Here is a 12,422-nt window from a genome sequence, read left to right on the forward strand (position 1 = left end):
AAAAAAAAAAAAAAAACAACTCATTCTAACCTGTAATTACCATTATCAGTCCACTGGACTCTTATAAATCTAAAATACATTATGGGATAATAGTGTTCTTATTTTTTATTTCATTTATTTTATTTTTTTGCTAATTCATCATCCTAGGAGTTATTTCATCATTATTCATAAATTATTCCCAAATATATTTTTTAAAAACACTAAAATAATAAGAAAACAGAAGAATGATGGACTTGCATAAAGCAATCATTCTCAACTGGAGATGATTTTATCTCCAGAAGACATTTGGCAATGTCTGGAGACATTTTCCCTTGTCACAACTGAGGAGCGTGCTACTGGCATCTAAAAGGTAGAGGCCAAAGATGGTGCTAAACATCCTGTACTGCACAGGACAGGCTCCCACAACAAAGAATTACCTGGCTGAAAAGGTTTATAGTGCCAAGGCTAAGAAACCATTTCTAATTTTATGCCTACAATGGCATAAAAGAAGAAAATCAACAGAGAAAGATCTTTCAGAACTATCAGATTAATCAAAACATAAATGCAGAGACAGCAGTATACTAGATTCTAATTTTGATGGTGAAATTGGAAATCTCAAACTCTTGAGTCTTCAGTGGACAAGTCTAGATTAGTTTTCTGAAACTTAAGTATCAACGACTGAACAAAATATTTCTAAGGACAAAAAAGAATTATGATATCCTCACCCAGTTAGTCATTCAACATGAAGACCTTATTGCACAATGTTTTACAAGAATCTGAACCAACTCATTGTGCTAAAAGGACTTGTGATGGTAATGTGAATCTTTTATGATATTTGTGCCACTAAATTTATTTGAAATGAGTCACATGTGGACAGATGCTGATGGCAGATATGCAAATAAAGGTGGATGAAAGAAAAAAATGTAAAAATTAAAAATGCATCAAATTATTAATTCTAACTAGTGTTTAGAAATCTAAAAATGAAAATATTTTGCAATTATGAAGCAAGGATGACTGACTTCAACAAAATTGCATGCTTTCAAAGTTCACAAAAGTATCAAGTTTTGACTATGCAAATGCAAGAAGCACTAAGAGTAACGATAAGCTAGTACCTATCAGAGAGGTATTTCAAACTATTTACAGCTGACACCAGTCTAATCTTTAAAAAATTAAATATAGGTCAGGCATGGTGAGTCACACCTGTAATCCCAGCACTTCATGAGCCCAGGGCAGGAGGATCACTTGAACCCATGAGTTCAAGACTAGCCTGAGCAATACAGTGAGAGCCTGTCTCTACAAAAAAAACATCTAAAAAAGATTAGGCAGGCATAGTGGCGCCCACCTGTGGTCTCAGCTACCTGGGAGGCTGAGGTGGGAAGATCGCTTGACCCGAGGGGGTTGAGGTTACAGTGAGCCAAGATCACACACTGCATTCCAGCCTGGGTGACAGAGTGAGACCCTGTCTCAAAAAAAATAAAAATAAAAATAAAATTAATTTCAGCCAGACGCAGTGGCTCATGCCTGTAATCCCAGCACTTTGGGAGGCCGAGGCGGGCGGATCACGAGGTCAGGAAATCGAGACCATCCTGGCCAACATGGTGAAACCCCGTCTCTACTAAATATACAAAACTGAGTATGGTAGCGCATGCCTGTAATCCCAGCTACTCAGGAGGCTGAGGCAGGAGAATTGCTTGTACCAGGGAGTCAGAGGTTGCAGTGAGCCAAGATTGCACCACTGCACTCCAGCCTGGGAATGGAGTAAGACTCCATCTCAAAAAAAGAAAAAAAAAGTTAATTACAAAACAAGATGAATCATATGTTACTTTGCACAAATAACTACTTAATCCTTAAGTAATGAGCTACCTGGTACATTAAAAATGTGATTAATCTAATATTTAAGCACATTTAGAGTGCATAAAGATTCTGCCTTTTTAATAAAATGGAAGAATATCATTCGTGGAAACTAAAATTTCTTTAGTAAGATTTCAGAATACTAGGAGAATACTATTAGTATCACTGTACACTTTGAAATTAAATCAAAAAGAAATTTGAGGCAAAACCTCAAAACTGCTATAACCTATGTACTTTACTAGAACTGATTTCAAGGCAAAATGTTTGCCAAGGACTTTCTGAGAGATGAATAAATGACAATGTTCTGAAAAATAGAAGAATCTCTTGAGTTTGATAGTATGATTCACAGCTTAAGGGTTTAAAAAAAATAACAGTGAAATAAAATTAGAAAAATGCTATACCTTAACAGACTGCAAGATGCTAGTCCCATGCTCTGTTTCAATTTTGCAATTATCACACTCAATACTTTGAACTTTTACACAGCCAGACCCTGATGACTTGATATCTAAACCTAGAAGTAAAAAAAGAAGAAAGCAAGTTAGTACTGCAGTTTATAAACTCCAAAGCATTTTAGTACCCCTAGAAATCCAACTCCTCAGTTATGTCCATAATATTGCCGAATCCTGGAAAGGGCATACTCTAAAGGTAAGGGGTCTTCTATCATGGCAATGGGACCAAATACAATAGCCTTTCTGCTGGGTTTTAGAAACAGAGCAGTTATTTCTGCTGGCCTAAATCATCTAAAGAGAACTAACATAGATGGGAAGTAAAGGAGACTGCAATTCTGGTAAGTACTCCTGTGAAAGATTGTAGAAGCCTCTTCCCCAGTATATATGATCATGACTTAGGTTTTCACATCCTATGTCTAACCTTTCATACCTAGAAAATGAAAATATTACCATGCAGCTATATCACAAGGTATTTGAAGTAATTTTTTAAAAATGGGAACAACTTTGAAAAACCTAATATATACTATTAAAACTACAAGATCAGGCCATGAGCAGTGGTTCATGCCTGTAATACCAGCACTTTGGGAGGCCAAGGAAGGAAGATTAGCTGAAGCCCAGGAGTTCAAGACCAGCCTGGGCAACGTGGCAAAACTCCATTTCTACCAAAAAATAAAAATATTAGCTGGGCATGGTAGCATACACCGTAGTCCCAGCTACTCAGGAGGCGGAGGTGAGAAGATCACTTAAAACTGTGAAGTCGAGACTGCAGTGGGCCATGATTGTGCCCCTGTACTCCAGCCTGCGTGAAAAAGGGAGTGAGATGCAGTCTCAAGAAGAAAAAAACAAAAAAACCCTACAAGATTGTGGACAAATGGCAGTGGTATATGAAGAAAGTTTAGAAAATAAGGAATCACAAATGCCATCCTTGGCTGTCTATTTAAGATGTAACCGCAGGCATCTCTGTATACAAATTTTAAAAATTAAAAACACTGATATTTAATTTGGAATTAACATAAATATTGATGATTTCTCTTAAAGTAGACAAGACCCACCCCCGCCCCACTGGATTCCTGAAACTACAGATAGTACCAAATCCTATATATTCTATGTTTTTTCCTATATACATATCAATGACCAAGTTTAATTTATAAACTAGGCATAGTAAGAGATGAACAACAATAATAGAGCAATTATAACAATATACTGTAATAAGTTATATTACTGTGATCTGCCAAAATATCTTAATATTTTCCTACAACAGTTGAGGCAGGTAACAAACTGAGAAAGCCAAACGGTGGATAAGGGAGGACTACAGCATCTACTATTTGGTGCAACTGTAAGCATTATAAAAGATTATCTTAAAAATGCTAAATGCTATTATTATCATCATCATCATCAATATCTTCCTTCAGTCGCAGGAAGAATGACAGTCTGGGGAGCCGTTCCTGTGTACACAGTGGCTTGCCATTTAGGAAATGACGTAGAACCCAAAAACCTAGGAAAGGTTATTTTGCAGGCATTATTATTGAAGTTTCCTAGGCAGGCTTACTATGTGTTTTTCTTCAAAGCTTGCTACTCATTGAAAACTTAGGCCAAAAAGAATGGAAACATAACAGTAAGAAGCTGGGCGCCTGTCTAAAACCAAATACTCAAACCAGGTGATACACGGAACATCCTATTGACAGGGCTGTTTTGGGACAACCCCCAGGCTGTGAGTAAGGGGAAATGTAGATGGACTGCCATACCATTGAATGAATTGTCAAGAAACTTCAACCTTGAAAAAGAAGCCAGTTTGCTAATGACAACGGGATAAAGGAGAACACAAGCGGCTCCAGAAATATAATTTGACCTGGATTATACCAAATTATGTTTCCATTCGATGTATAAAATTTCTATAACTAATTTTTAGTTAGTTAGGCAACCTAATTTTAAAATACTACTCGGATACTCAAGAATAGAACACAGGAAAAGGTGCATTTCCGAAGGTGCCAACTGTAAATTAGGTTTAGAAAGCCAGGACCAATTAAAAGTACAAGTCGACCAAATTTAGTAAGTTCACTGTGCGTGCCCTGGGACCCAAATCCGTTTTCACTTCATTTCACTTGCCAAATTTCAGGGGCGCGTTCACCTCCACGAACGCCTGGGGGTCGATAGTGTCAGACACAATGGCCATCTCCTCCAGAGCCTCGTCGTACTTCACCTGCAGGCCGTCCAGGCCCCGCGCGCTGCCCTCCACGCCACACACCGCGACCAGAACGCGGTCGCCATCCGGGTAGGTGAGGGGGTCCAGGGGCCTCACGGCCAGGTGGCACGGGAGCCGCGCCCGCAGCCGACCGAACGGGCTCACCTGCAGCGTCCACTCCTTCAGAGTCCGGCGCGCCGGGCCAGGCGGAGGGACCTCAGCTTCCGATCCGGGCCAGCGCTCGCCCCCACCTGAGACGTACGGCCTGGCTTGGCAAGCCCAGGAAGCCCAGCGCCCAGCGCCAGCCCACAATCGGACCTGATGGAGACAGAGACGGAGGCAGCCAAGCTCCCAACCTGAGCAGGGGGCAAGCATGGCGCGCCCCTCTCTCCAGTCCTCAGAACACTTCAGCTACAGGGAGGGTCACTTGCCACGGCCAATCGACTTGGCCACTATGCCGCCTCAAGTCAAATAGGAGACGTCTGTCAGGGTTTGCTGAAGCAAGAGCGAGCCGGTTCGCTTGACTAGGCGATTTAAACATCAGCGACCCAAGCCCCAGGGGCAAGTTGCAATTTGAAAGCTCTAAATTCTGACACGGACTGCTAGCCTACGCCCGCCCCTTTCGCTAAGGCGGACGGGATAGGTAGTTGTAAAGGGGTGGAACGTCGCAGAGCTCTGGCATCTTAGAAACCTCATATCCCAGGAGGCAATGCGCAGGGGAGCCCGGGTGAAAGGGTAGGTGTTAGACTCCCTGGGAAAGGCGGGCGCCCTTTGCCTCAAGACCATTGGCTATTGGAGGGGCGGTACATGGGAGTCCAACTGGCCAATGGAAAGCACGGAAGGGGCAACGTGGGTAAAGCTGCGTGGTCACCTTGGATACCAAGGACGCGACTTCTTGTTTGGCGAGGGTGGAGCTTTGAAGTGAGACCCAGGAGGCCAAATCCCAAAGAGCCTAAAATAAGGATCAGGACCAAGGGAAGGGGTAAGAAACTGCGCTTTTTAAGATGACAACTAGGTGCAAACTAGGAGTAACCTCTGTGGGTGTCAAGACCCACGCTTCACTAACCTAATGCAGGCGTCTCCAGGGGATAGAGAATGCCTTGGCAAGAGAGTAAATAGCCTTTACTCTTGGTGCTTTTTGAGGGAATTGCCTCTTTGGAAATGTATTCCCTCCTATATTTCAAATATAGGAATAGAGTACTGGCTCCTTCCTGACCCTAAGTGACCTTACTCTTTGGGTTTTAATTTGCTCGCTTTAAAAATGAAGATAATAATACTTTCCTTGCCTTGCCTCAAAGGGTTTTTGTAAGGATCAAGTAAGAAAATGGATGGGAGCATGGTGCACAGTCTACAAAATTACCGTGTAAAGTACTGCATTTTTATTTCAACGTACTTAACATTGATTCTGAGTTACCAAGAAAATGATGAGAGATCAGAACTTGTTTTGAGAATAGCATTGATCTCTTTGACTACAAATGATCCTCAGTTTTAGAGTGTTAAAAAAAAAAAAAAAAAAAAAAAAAAGACACAAAAAAGAGAGTTACCATGGTGCGGTGGAAAGAACAGGGACAAGGGTCAGATTATTTTCCTGGCTCTGCCACTGCTTCATCTGTGTCACCTAGACCTGTTTCTTTAGTTTTAAAATGAAGAAAGATGGTTCTCAATGACCCTACAAGGTGTGTGTGTGTGTGTGTGTGTGTGTGTGTGTGTGTTTACCTTTTATAATTCTATGGGAAGTAAAATAATGGGAACAGAAAGATTTATTCTCTTCTTTCCTGCCTGGTTGCTCTCTCCCACTCTGTGCCCCTACTGCCTCCTAAAATTTATTCCCTTAATTATTTAGCCAAGACACCTGCAAACACTAACATTTCATAAAATGCAAGTGCCTTAAAAAATTGAAGCTCTTACCCAAGTACAATGACCAGAATTCCTGGGGCAATCGTGATAGATAGACTGGGCTAAAGCCCTCCTGGGTACAAGTCTCAGGTACTCTGCCAGCCACTATCTTGTTAAAAATTCAGTGTTTTCTTAAGTTATCATTGCCTCTTTTCTGTCTTTCTAGTCCTTCCTCCCTCCTTATTCCTCCCTCAATGAGGACTGACTCATGATAGGTGCTAGCTCAGGTTCAGCAAGGGCCCACTGCAATAGTTCTATTCTTGCCTTTGTGTTTCATTGGTTATAATTATTCCAAATAATCTTCAAACTATTTTTTAATGAAAACTGACAGGTGTAACTTTGAAAAGAAATTTGAAAAAGGCACTGGTTTAAGGAAGTTGAGAATGTACTCAAATTTTCTGTAGAGGCACTAGACATTTTTAGATTAAATATTAATTCTTAATAGATAATTCTGTTTATATGGTAATTTTTCCTTTTCTGAGACAAACTAAGTTAATGGAATTAGCAACTGAACTCTAATTTTCTATGTAGCATAATCATTATTTTACTTTTTCAAAAAAACAAATAGAATTGATTGAAAATTGACTTTTCTGATCACATGAGGTTGAAAATGGAGAACATTATTATTAAGATTGATATAAAATATTTAAAGTTATGGACATTTAAAAACAGTATAATGAGTATCAGATCTGTCCACATATCAACAGTGATTAATAAAAGTTATATCTTCCATCTATATGACATAGTTGTCAAACCATGTTCACATGCATCATCTATCTCACTGCATCCTCACTAATTAAGTGGGAAATTATTCTCTTCACACTATAGATGAGGAAACAGATTCAGAAACATTAAGATGAAGCAATTAGAAGATCTGGCCCTTTTATCACTCTACCAAAATGTCCTTCTATTTTCCTGACACCTTTGAAGAAAAAATGAAATTATTCACCTCATAAGTAGAAAATTATATACAACTTTTTTCTCCTTATTTAGAGTTTGTTTCTAAGATATTTTCACATCTTAGTTTTAAAAAGTCATTTCTGTGGTCATGAACATATACTTCTGGTAGGAGTGTTAAGTTAGTACAAAATTTTTAGAGTTTAATTCAGCAATAAGCATGAAAACTTTTCTATGACTCAGAAATTGTACTTTTGGGGATGTAAGCATAAAATTAGGGATACTCAAGAAATTACATTTTATAGGGTTACTTGTAAGAGAAAATAATTGCATCAATTTAAATGCTCCCTGGCCAGGTGCAGTGGCTCATACCTGTAATTTCAGCACTTTGGGAGGCTGAGATCGGTGGATCACCTGAGGTCAGGAGTTCGAGACCAGCCTGGCCAACATGGCGAAACTCTGTCTCTACTAAAAATTTAAAAAATTTGCTGGGCATGGTGACGGGTGCCTGTAATCTCAGCTACTCAGGAGGCTGAGACAGGAGAATCGCTTGAACCCAGGAGGTGGAGGTTGTAGTGAGCCACGATCACACCACTGCACTCCAGCCTGGGCAGCAAGAGTGAAACTGTCTCAAAAAAAAAAGTTAAATGCTCCCAAATAAGAGAGTATTACATGAATTATTATATATCTGATATATTATGCAACAATTTAAACATTATATCTTGATATGGGAAATATTCCACATATAAAGTGACAAGAATAGATACAAAATTGCATGTACAGTATGATCCCAATTGTGTAATAATAATAATAAATTTAACATAGAATTATACTTTACAGAAACAATTCCAGAGGGATATATACCACTTGATAACAGTGGTTATCTTTAATCAGTGATATGATGAGTGGTTACTGCAAGTTTTTGTGTGTTATCAATAGTGAAAATATATTACATTTATATAAGAAAACAATTTTAAAGCATTTCTTCGCATGTATTGTTTCCTAAAACTGGCTCAAATAATCAGATGGGCAGAGGATTTCTTACCATCTAGATGTAAATGTCAATTAATATTTTATTTAATGATTTATGTTCAAAAAATGGACAGCAGAGGTCATGAGAGAGTTTTCAGAAGAAAAGGTAACCAAAACAAAGAATTCAGAGAAAAGCCATAAGAATTTGTTAACATTCTGATTTATAAACTATTTTAAAAATATATCTTATGACTTCTATTATTCTTGTGAAATATTAATAAACTCAACAATCTTAACTAATAACTATCAACATTGAGAAGTATTTAATGAATATATATAGGTACTAATTCTGTTTGAAATCTCTATGTGAAACTGCAAATAGACACAGTTTTATTTCTTCCTTTCTAATCTGTATGGCTTTTCTGTTCTAGTGTTATTGCACTGGCTAAGACCGCCACTACAGTATTGAGTTGGAGTGGCAAAAGCAGAAATCCTTGATTTATTTCCTATTTATGAGGGAAAACATTGGGTATTTCAACAACAATTAGGAAGTCAGCTGTAGATTTTTAAAAGATGCCCTTTAGCAAGTTAAGGAAGTTTAATTTCTAATTTGCTTAGACTTTTATCATGAGTGAGTGTTGCATTTTGTCAAATGCTTTTTCTGTATCTATGAAGATGAGCATATGGTTTTTCTTCTAATTTATTGATGTGGTGTATTACAGTGATTGTTTTTCAAGTGTTTCATTCCCTCAGTAAACTACATTTGATCATGTTATTGTCAGGGAGCTTTGGGATGTCAATTTCCTGGCCAGAAACCTTTGTGGCCACAGTCCTTTGCCCAAATTCTTGTTCTGCATCCAGGAAGAATAAGGTACGCAGACAAGTGAAGGGTGAACAAGACGAAGATGAACTTTATTAAGTGTTACAAGAGCTCAGAGGAGACCCACAGTGGGTAGCTCCTCTCTGTAGGAAGATCATCTGTCCAGTGTTCAGTTCTCATTAGAGAGGAGGCCCTGGAGAGGGTAGCTCCTCTCTGCTACTGGTTGTCTCGTTTTCTGCAGCTCTCAGTGGAGAGCAGGCCCTGGAGAGGATGGCTCCTCTCTGCCTGCAGGTTGTCTCTGAAGCTCTCAGCAGAGAGGGTAGCTCCTTTCTGCAGCTGGTCCTTATGTAATGCCTCTACCCTCTTCATCCTCTGGCCAGCTTCTGCCCTGCTCTGGCTAAGCCTAGGGCTTTTATGGACCTCAGAGGAGAGGAAGTGCATGCTGATTGGTCCATGGGTAGCCATGGGCTGCTGGAAGAGGCCCCATGAGTCTCCACACTGGTCTGCAGGATGGGCAGCTGGCTCCCAGCCTTCAGGCCCTCCCTGGACTGAAGGTAGGGCCTTTCTGGGGACCTGCCCCCTTCCGCCCAAGAATCTGCCTGCCTCCTGCTGTCATTCATGGCCCCAGGGCTCAACCCGAACCTCACTCCAAGATCTGAGCCACCTCCAGGAAAGGAGAGACATCAGGCAGCAGGAGCAGACACCCCAAGCCTGCAAGGATTGGGGGACCTTCCCAGACCCCAGAGGGTGCAGGCTACAGAGATGCCTGGGTCCTGTGGGTGAGAGGGCAGTGGCAGCTGCACCCAGGGAGCTCCCGCAGGGCAACTCGGAAGGGGCGGGACTCCCCAGCTCCTGCCTACTCCATGTAGTGGGAGGCCCAGGTCTGCAGCTGCTGGTCGGGCGGCTGCAGCTGCACCCAAGAGGGCAGATCCTGCCTGCTCCCAGCCCTGCGTCAAGAGCACAGGGATGCTCTGATCTAAAGCTGCGCTTTGGGCGGCTGTAGCCCCGCCCAGGAGGGTGGGGCTCCTGGCTGCTCTGTGGAGTGGGAGGCCTGGGTCTGCAGTCCCAGCCTTGCCTCCCTGCTGCAGCCAGCGTGATGGCACCAGCCACTGCCATCATTATCTTTTCTATAAATTGCTAGATTCAACTTGCAATTTTACGAGGATTTTACGTATTATTTTCATGAAGGATATTGGTCCAAAGTATTCTTTCATGTCTTTTTCTGGTTTTGATATTAGGGTAAAATTAGAAGGGCAAATGTTGGCTCTTTTATTTATGGAAGATTGTTAGAAAACTGTTAATATGGGTGGCTAGTGGTGCGGCCTCACCAAACAGGAACAGGGCAGACGTTAGCGTGAGTGATCACTCTCAATCCCGGGGACCCGGTGGTCTTAGTCTTTCAGGTGGAACGGTGTGCAACATGGGAAAGAAAACCAAGCGGACAGCTGACAGTTCTTCTTCAGAGGATGAGGAGGAGTACGTTGTGGAGAAGGTGCTAGACAGGCGTGTAGTTAAGGGACAAGTGGAATATCTACTGAAGTGGAAAGGCTTTTCTGAGGAGCACAATACTTGGGAACCTGAGAAAAACTTGGATTGCCCTGAGCTAATTTCCGAATTTATGAAAAAGTATAAGAAGATGAAGGAGGGTGAAAATAATAAACCCAGGGAGAAGTCAGAAAGTAACAAGAGGAAATCAATTTCTCAAACAGTGCCGATGATATCAAATCCAAAAAGAAGAGAGCAGAGCAATGATATCGCTCGGGGCTTTGAGAGAGGACTGGAACCAGAAAAGATCATTGGGGCAACAGATTCCTGTGGTGATTTACTGTTCCTAATGAAATGGAAAGACACAGATGAAGCTGACCTGGTTCTTGCAAAAGAAGCTAACGTGAAATGTCCACAAATTGTGATAGCATTTTATGAAGAGAGACTGACATGGCATGCATATCCTGAGGATGCAGAAAACAAAGAGAAAGAAACAGCAAAGAGCTAAAGGAGGGGATGGTCTCTGTCATTTCTCTTTGTACATAATACATTCACCTCCCTGCCTCCTCTCCCTTCTACCCAACCATTTCTATCCTAAACACATCCATAAAAAATGTGCTTATCACTGTGCTCCACAGGAGAAATGTTGGTATTGGTTCTCTTGTAACATAACTGATGGTCTGATTAATGATGAGTGTCTCTCTGTGAAGACTAGGCATTTACATACTGAGTGTAATACCCACAATTTTTTTTTCCTTTGCCCTGATCTCTTTCTGCTCCCCTGTGACCTCAAGATGAGTTTTAACTTTAAAAAAAAAAAAAAAAAAAGAAAAAAGAAAACTGTTAATATGGTTTAGCTTTTTTTATCCTGCTCAGAAGTCAATATGCTTTCTTTGTCTAAAGTCTCCAGTTTATAGCTCTTCAGCCTTTCCCTGCTCTTTCTATTTTTTTACTTTTGGAGCTCTCATTTAGACATATATTTTAATTTCTCATTCTGTCATCCATATCTCTTAACTGTGTTTACATGATTTATTCCTCTTCATCTTTTTGTGTTTCATTCTGGATGATTTCCTGAAATCTATGTTCCAATTCATTAATTCTTTCCCAGTCTTTGCTAATCCATTGTTTAATATCTGCATTGAATTTTTCATCCCAATGACTATATTATCATTTCTAGAATATTTCTTTGGTTCTTTAAAAAATCTGTTTTATCTTATTTTAAACTGCCCTGTTCATTTTACTGTGGTTTCTTTACCTTCTCTTGCCTCTTTAATTCTTTTAAACATACTTATGCGAAATTATTCTTGTCTGTTCTGTTTTTAGGTTGCTGTTTCTCTCTTGCTACATAAACAAACTCTGTCTCATGGTGGTTTATTTCCTGTCATGGCTTACAAATTTTTATTTATAGCTCATCTTCAGCGGGAGTTCTGTTTTCTGAAAATCCTTTATATTCTAGATTATAATAAAAATTTTCTTGTTCCCTCTAGAACAATTTTGGATGTGCTTCAGTCAGAACTCGACCAATTTCCATGGTCATGGGCCAGGTTTTGATTTTATTTTCTTTTGTTTTGCTTCATTTCCTTCTGTGCAAAGTAACTCATTCATACAAAAGAATAAAGTGTGAATAAAGTCTAAAGAATAATAGTAAAAGAACATCTTTATGCCTAACACCCAGTTTAAGAAATAAGACATACCAATAAGTTTGAGTTTCCTTTTTTCTTTTTTCCTCCTTTATCTTCTGGTTTTCACTTAAAAGCAGGCTGAATTGAGAACTGTGTAGAAGAAAAGGGGCTCCTGCCACACAGAAAGTGTAGGGAAATCCCAATTTTTTTTAAATTTTCTTTTTGGTGTGCTGGCCGTGCCCCAAGGCCAGCTCCAAACACAGATTTGC

At 40.2% G+C, this 12,422-nt stretch overlaps 3 protein-coding genes across 5 annotated transcripts in view; 2 read left to right on the forward strand and 1 right to left on the reverse strand.

Moving 5' to 3' along the window:
* FAM185A (family with sequence similarity 185 member A) overlaps positions 1 to 5,091 on the reverse strand; it is a 32,307-nt gene extending 27,216 nt beyond the window's left edge. Inside the window, exons 1-2 of one of the 2 annotated variants that reach the window (XR_001881860.1) lie at positions 4,627 to 5,091; positions 2,232 to 2,341 (exon numbers count right to left, since the gene is read on the reverse strand). Coding sequence is in view for 1 of the 2 variants with exons in the window: in XM_017854029.1 (XP_017709518.1) it covers positions 2,232 to 2,341; positions 4,386 to 4,836 (561 nt within the window). In the remaining variant the exon portion in view is untranslated. Of the gene's footprint in view, positions 1 to 2,231; positions 2,342 to 4,385 lie in introns of both variants that reach the window. The other variant, XM_017854029.1, reaches the window with a different exon arrangement.
* A 224-nt stretch (positions 5,092 to 5,315) lies between these two features.
* Positions 5,316 to 12,422, forward strand: part of CCDC146 (coiled-coil domain containing 146) — a 192,443-nt gene continuing 185,336 nt past the window's right edge. For both annotated transcript variants that reach the window (XM_017854321.1, XM_017854384.1), the window contains exon 1: positions 5,316 to 5,443. The gene's annotated coding sequence lies outside the window, so the exon portion shown is untranslated. The remainder of the gene's footprint in view (positions 5,444 to 12,422) is intronic.
* On the forward strand, positions 10,356 to 11,175 carry LOC108517004 (chromobox protein homolog 5). The gene has a single exon (XM_017854818.1). It carries the CDS (start codon positions 10,467 to 10,469, stop codon positions 11,037 to 11,039), a length of 573 nt encoding a protein of 190 aa, XP_017710307.1. The 5' UTR covers positions 10,356 to 10,466; the 3' UTR covers positions 11,040 to 11,175.

This window comes from Rhinopithecus bieti, unplaced genomic scaffold (genome assembly GCF_001698545.2).
Source record: "Rhinopithecus bieti isolate Rb0 unplaced genomic scaffold, ASM169854v2 scaffold_59, whole genome shotgun sequence".
Taxonomy (NCBI): Eukaryota; Metazoa; Chordata; class Mammalia; order Primates; family Cercopithecidae; genus Rhinopithecus; species Rhinopithecus bieti.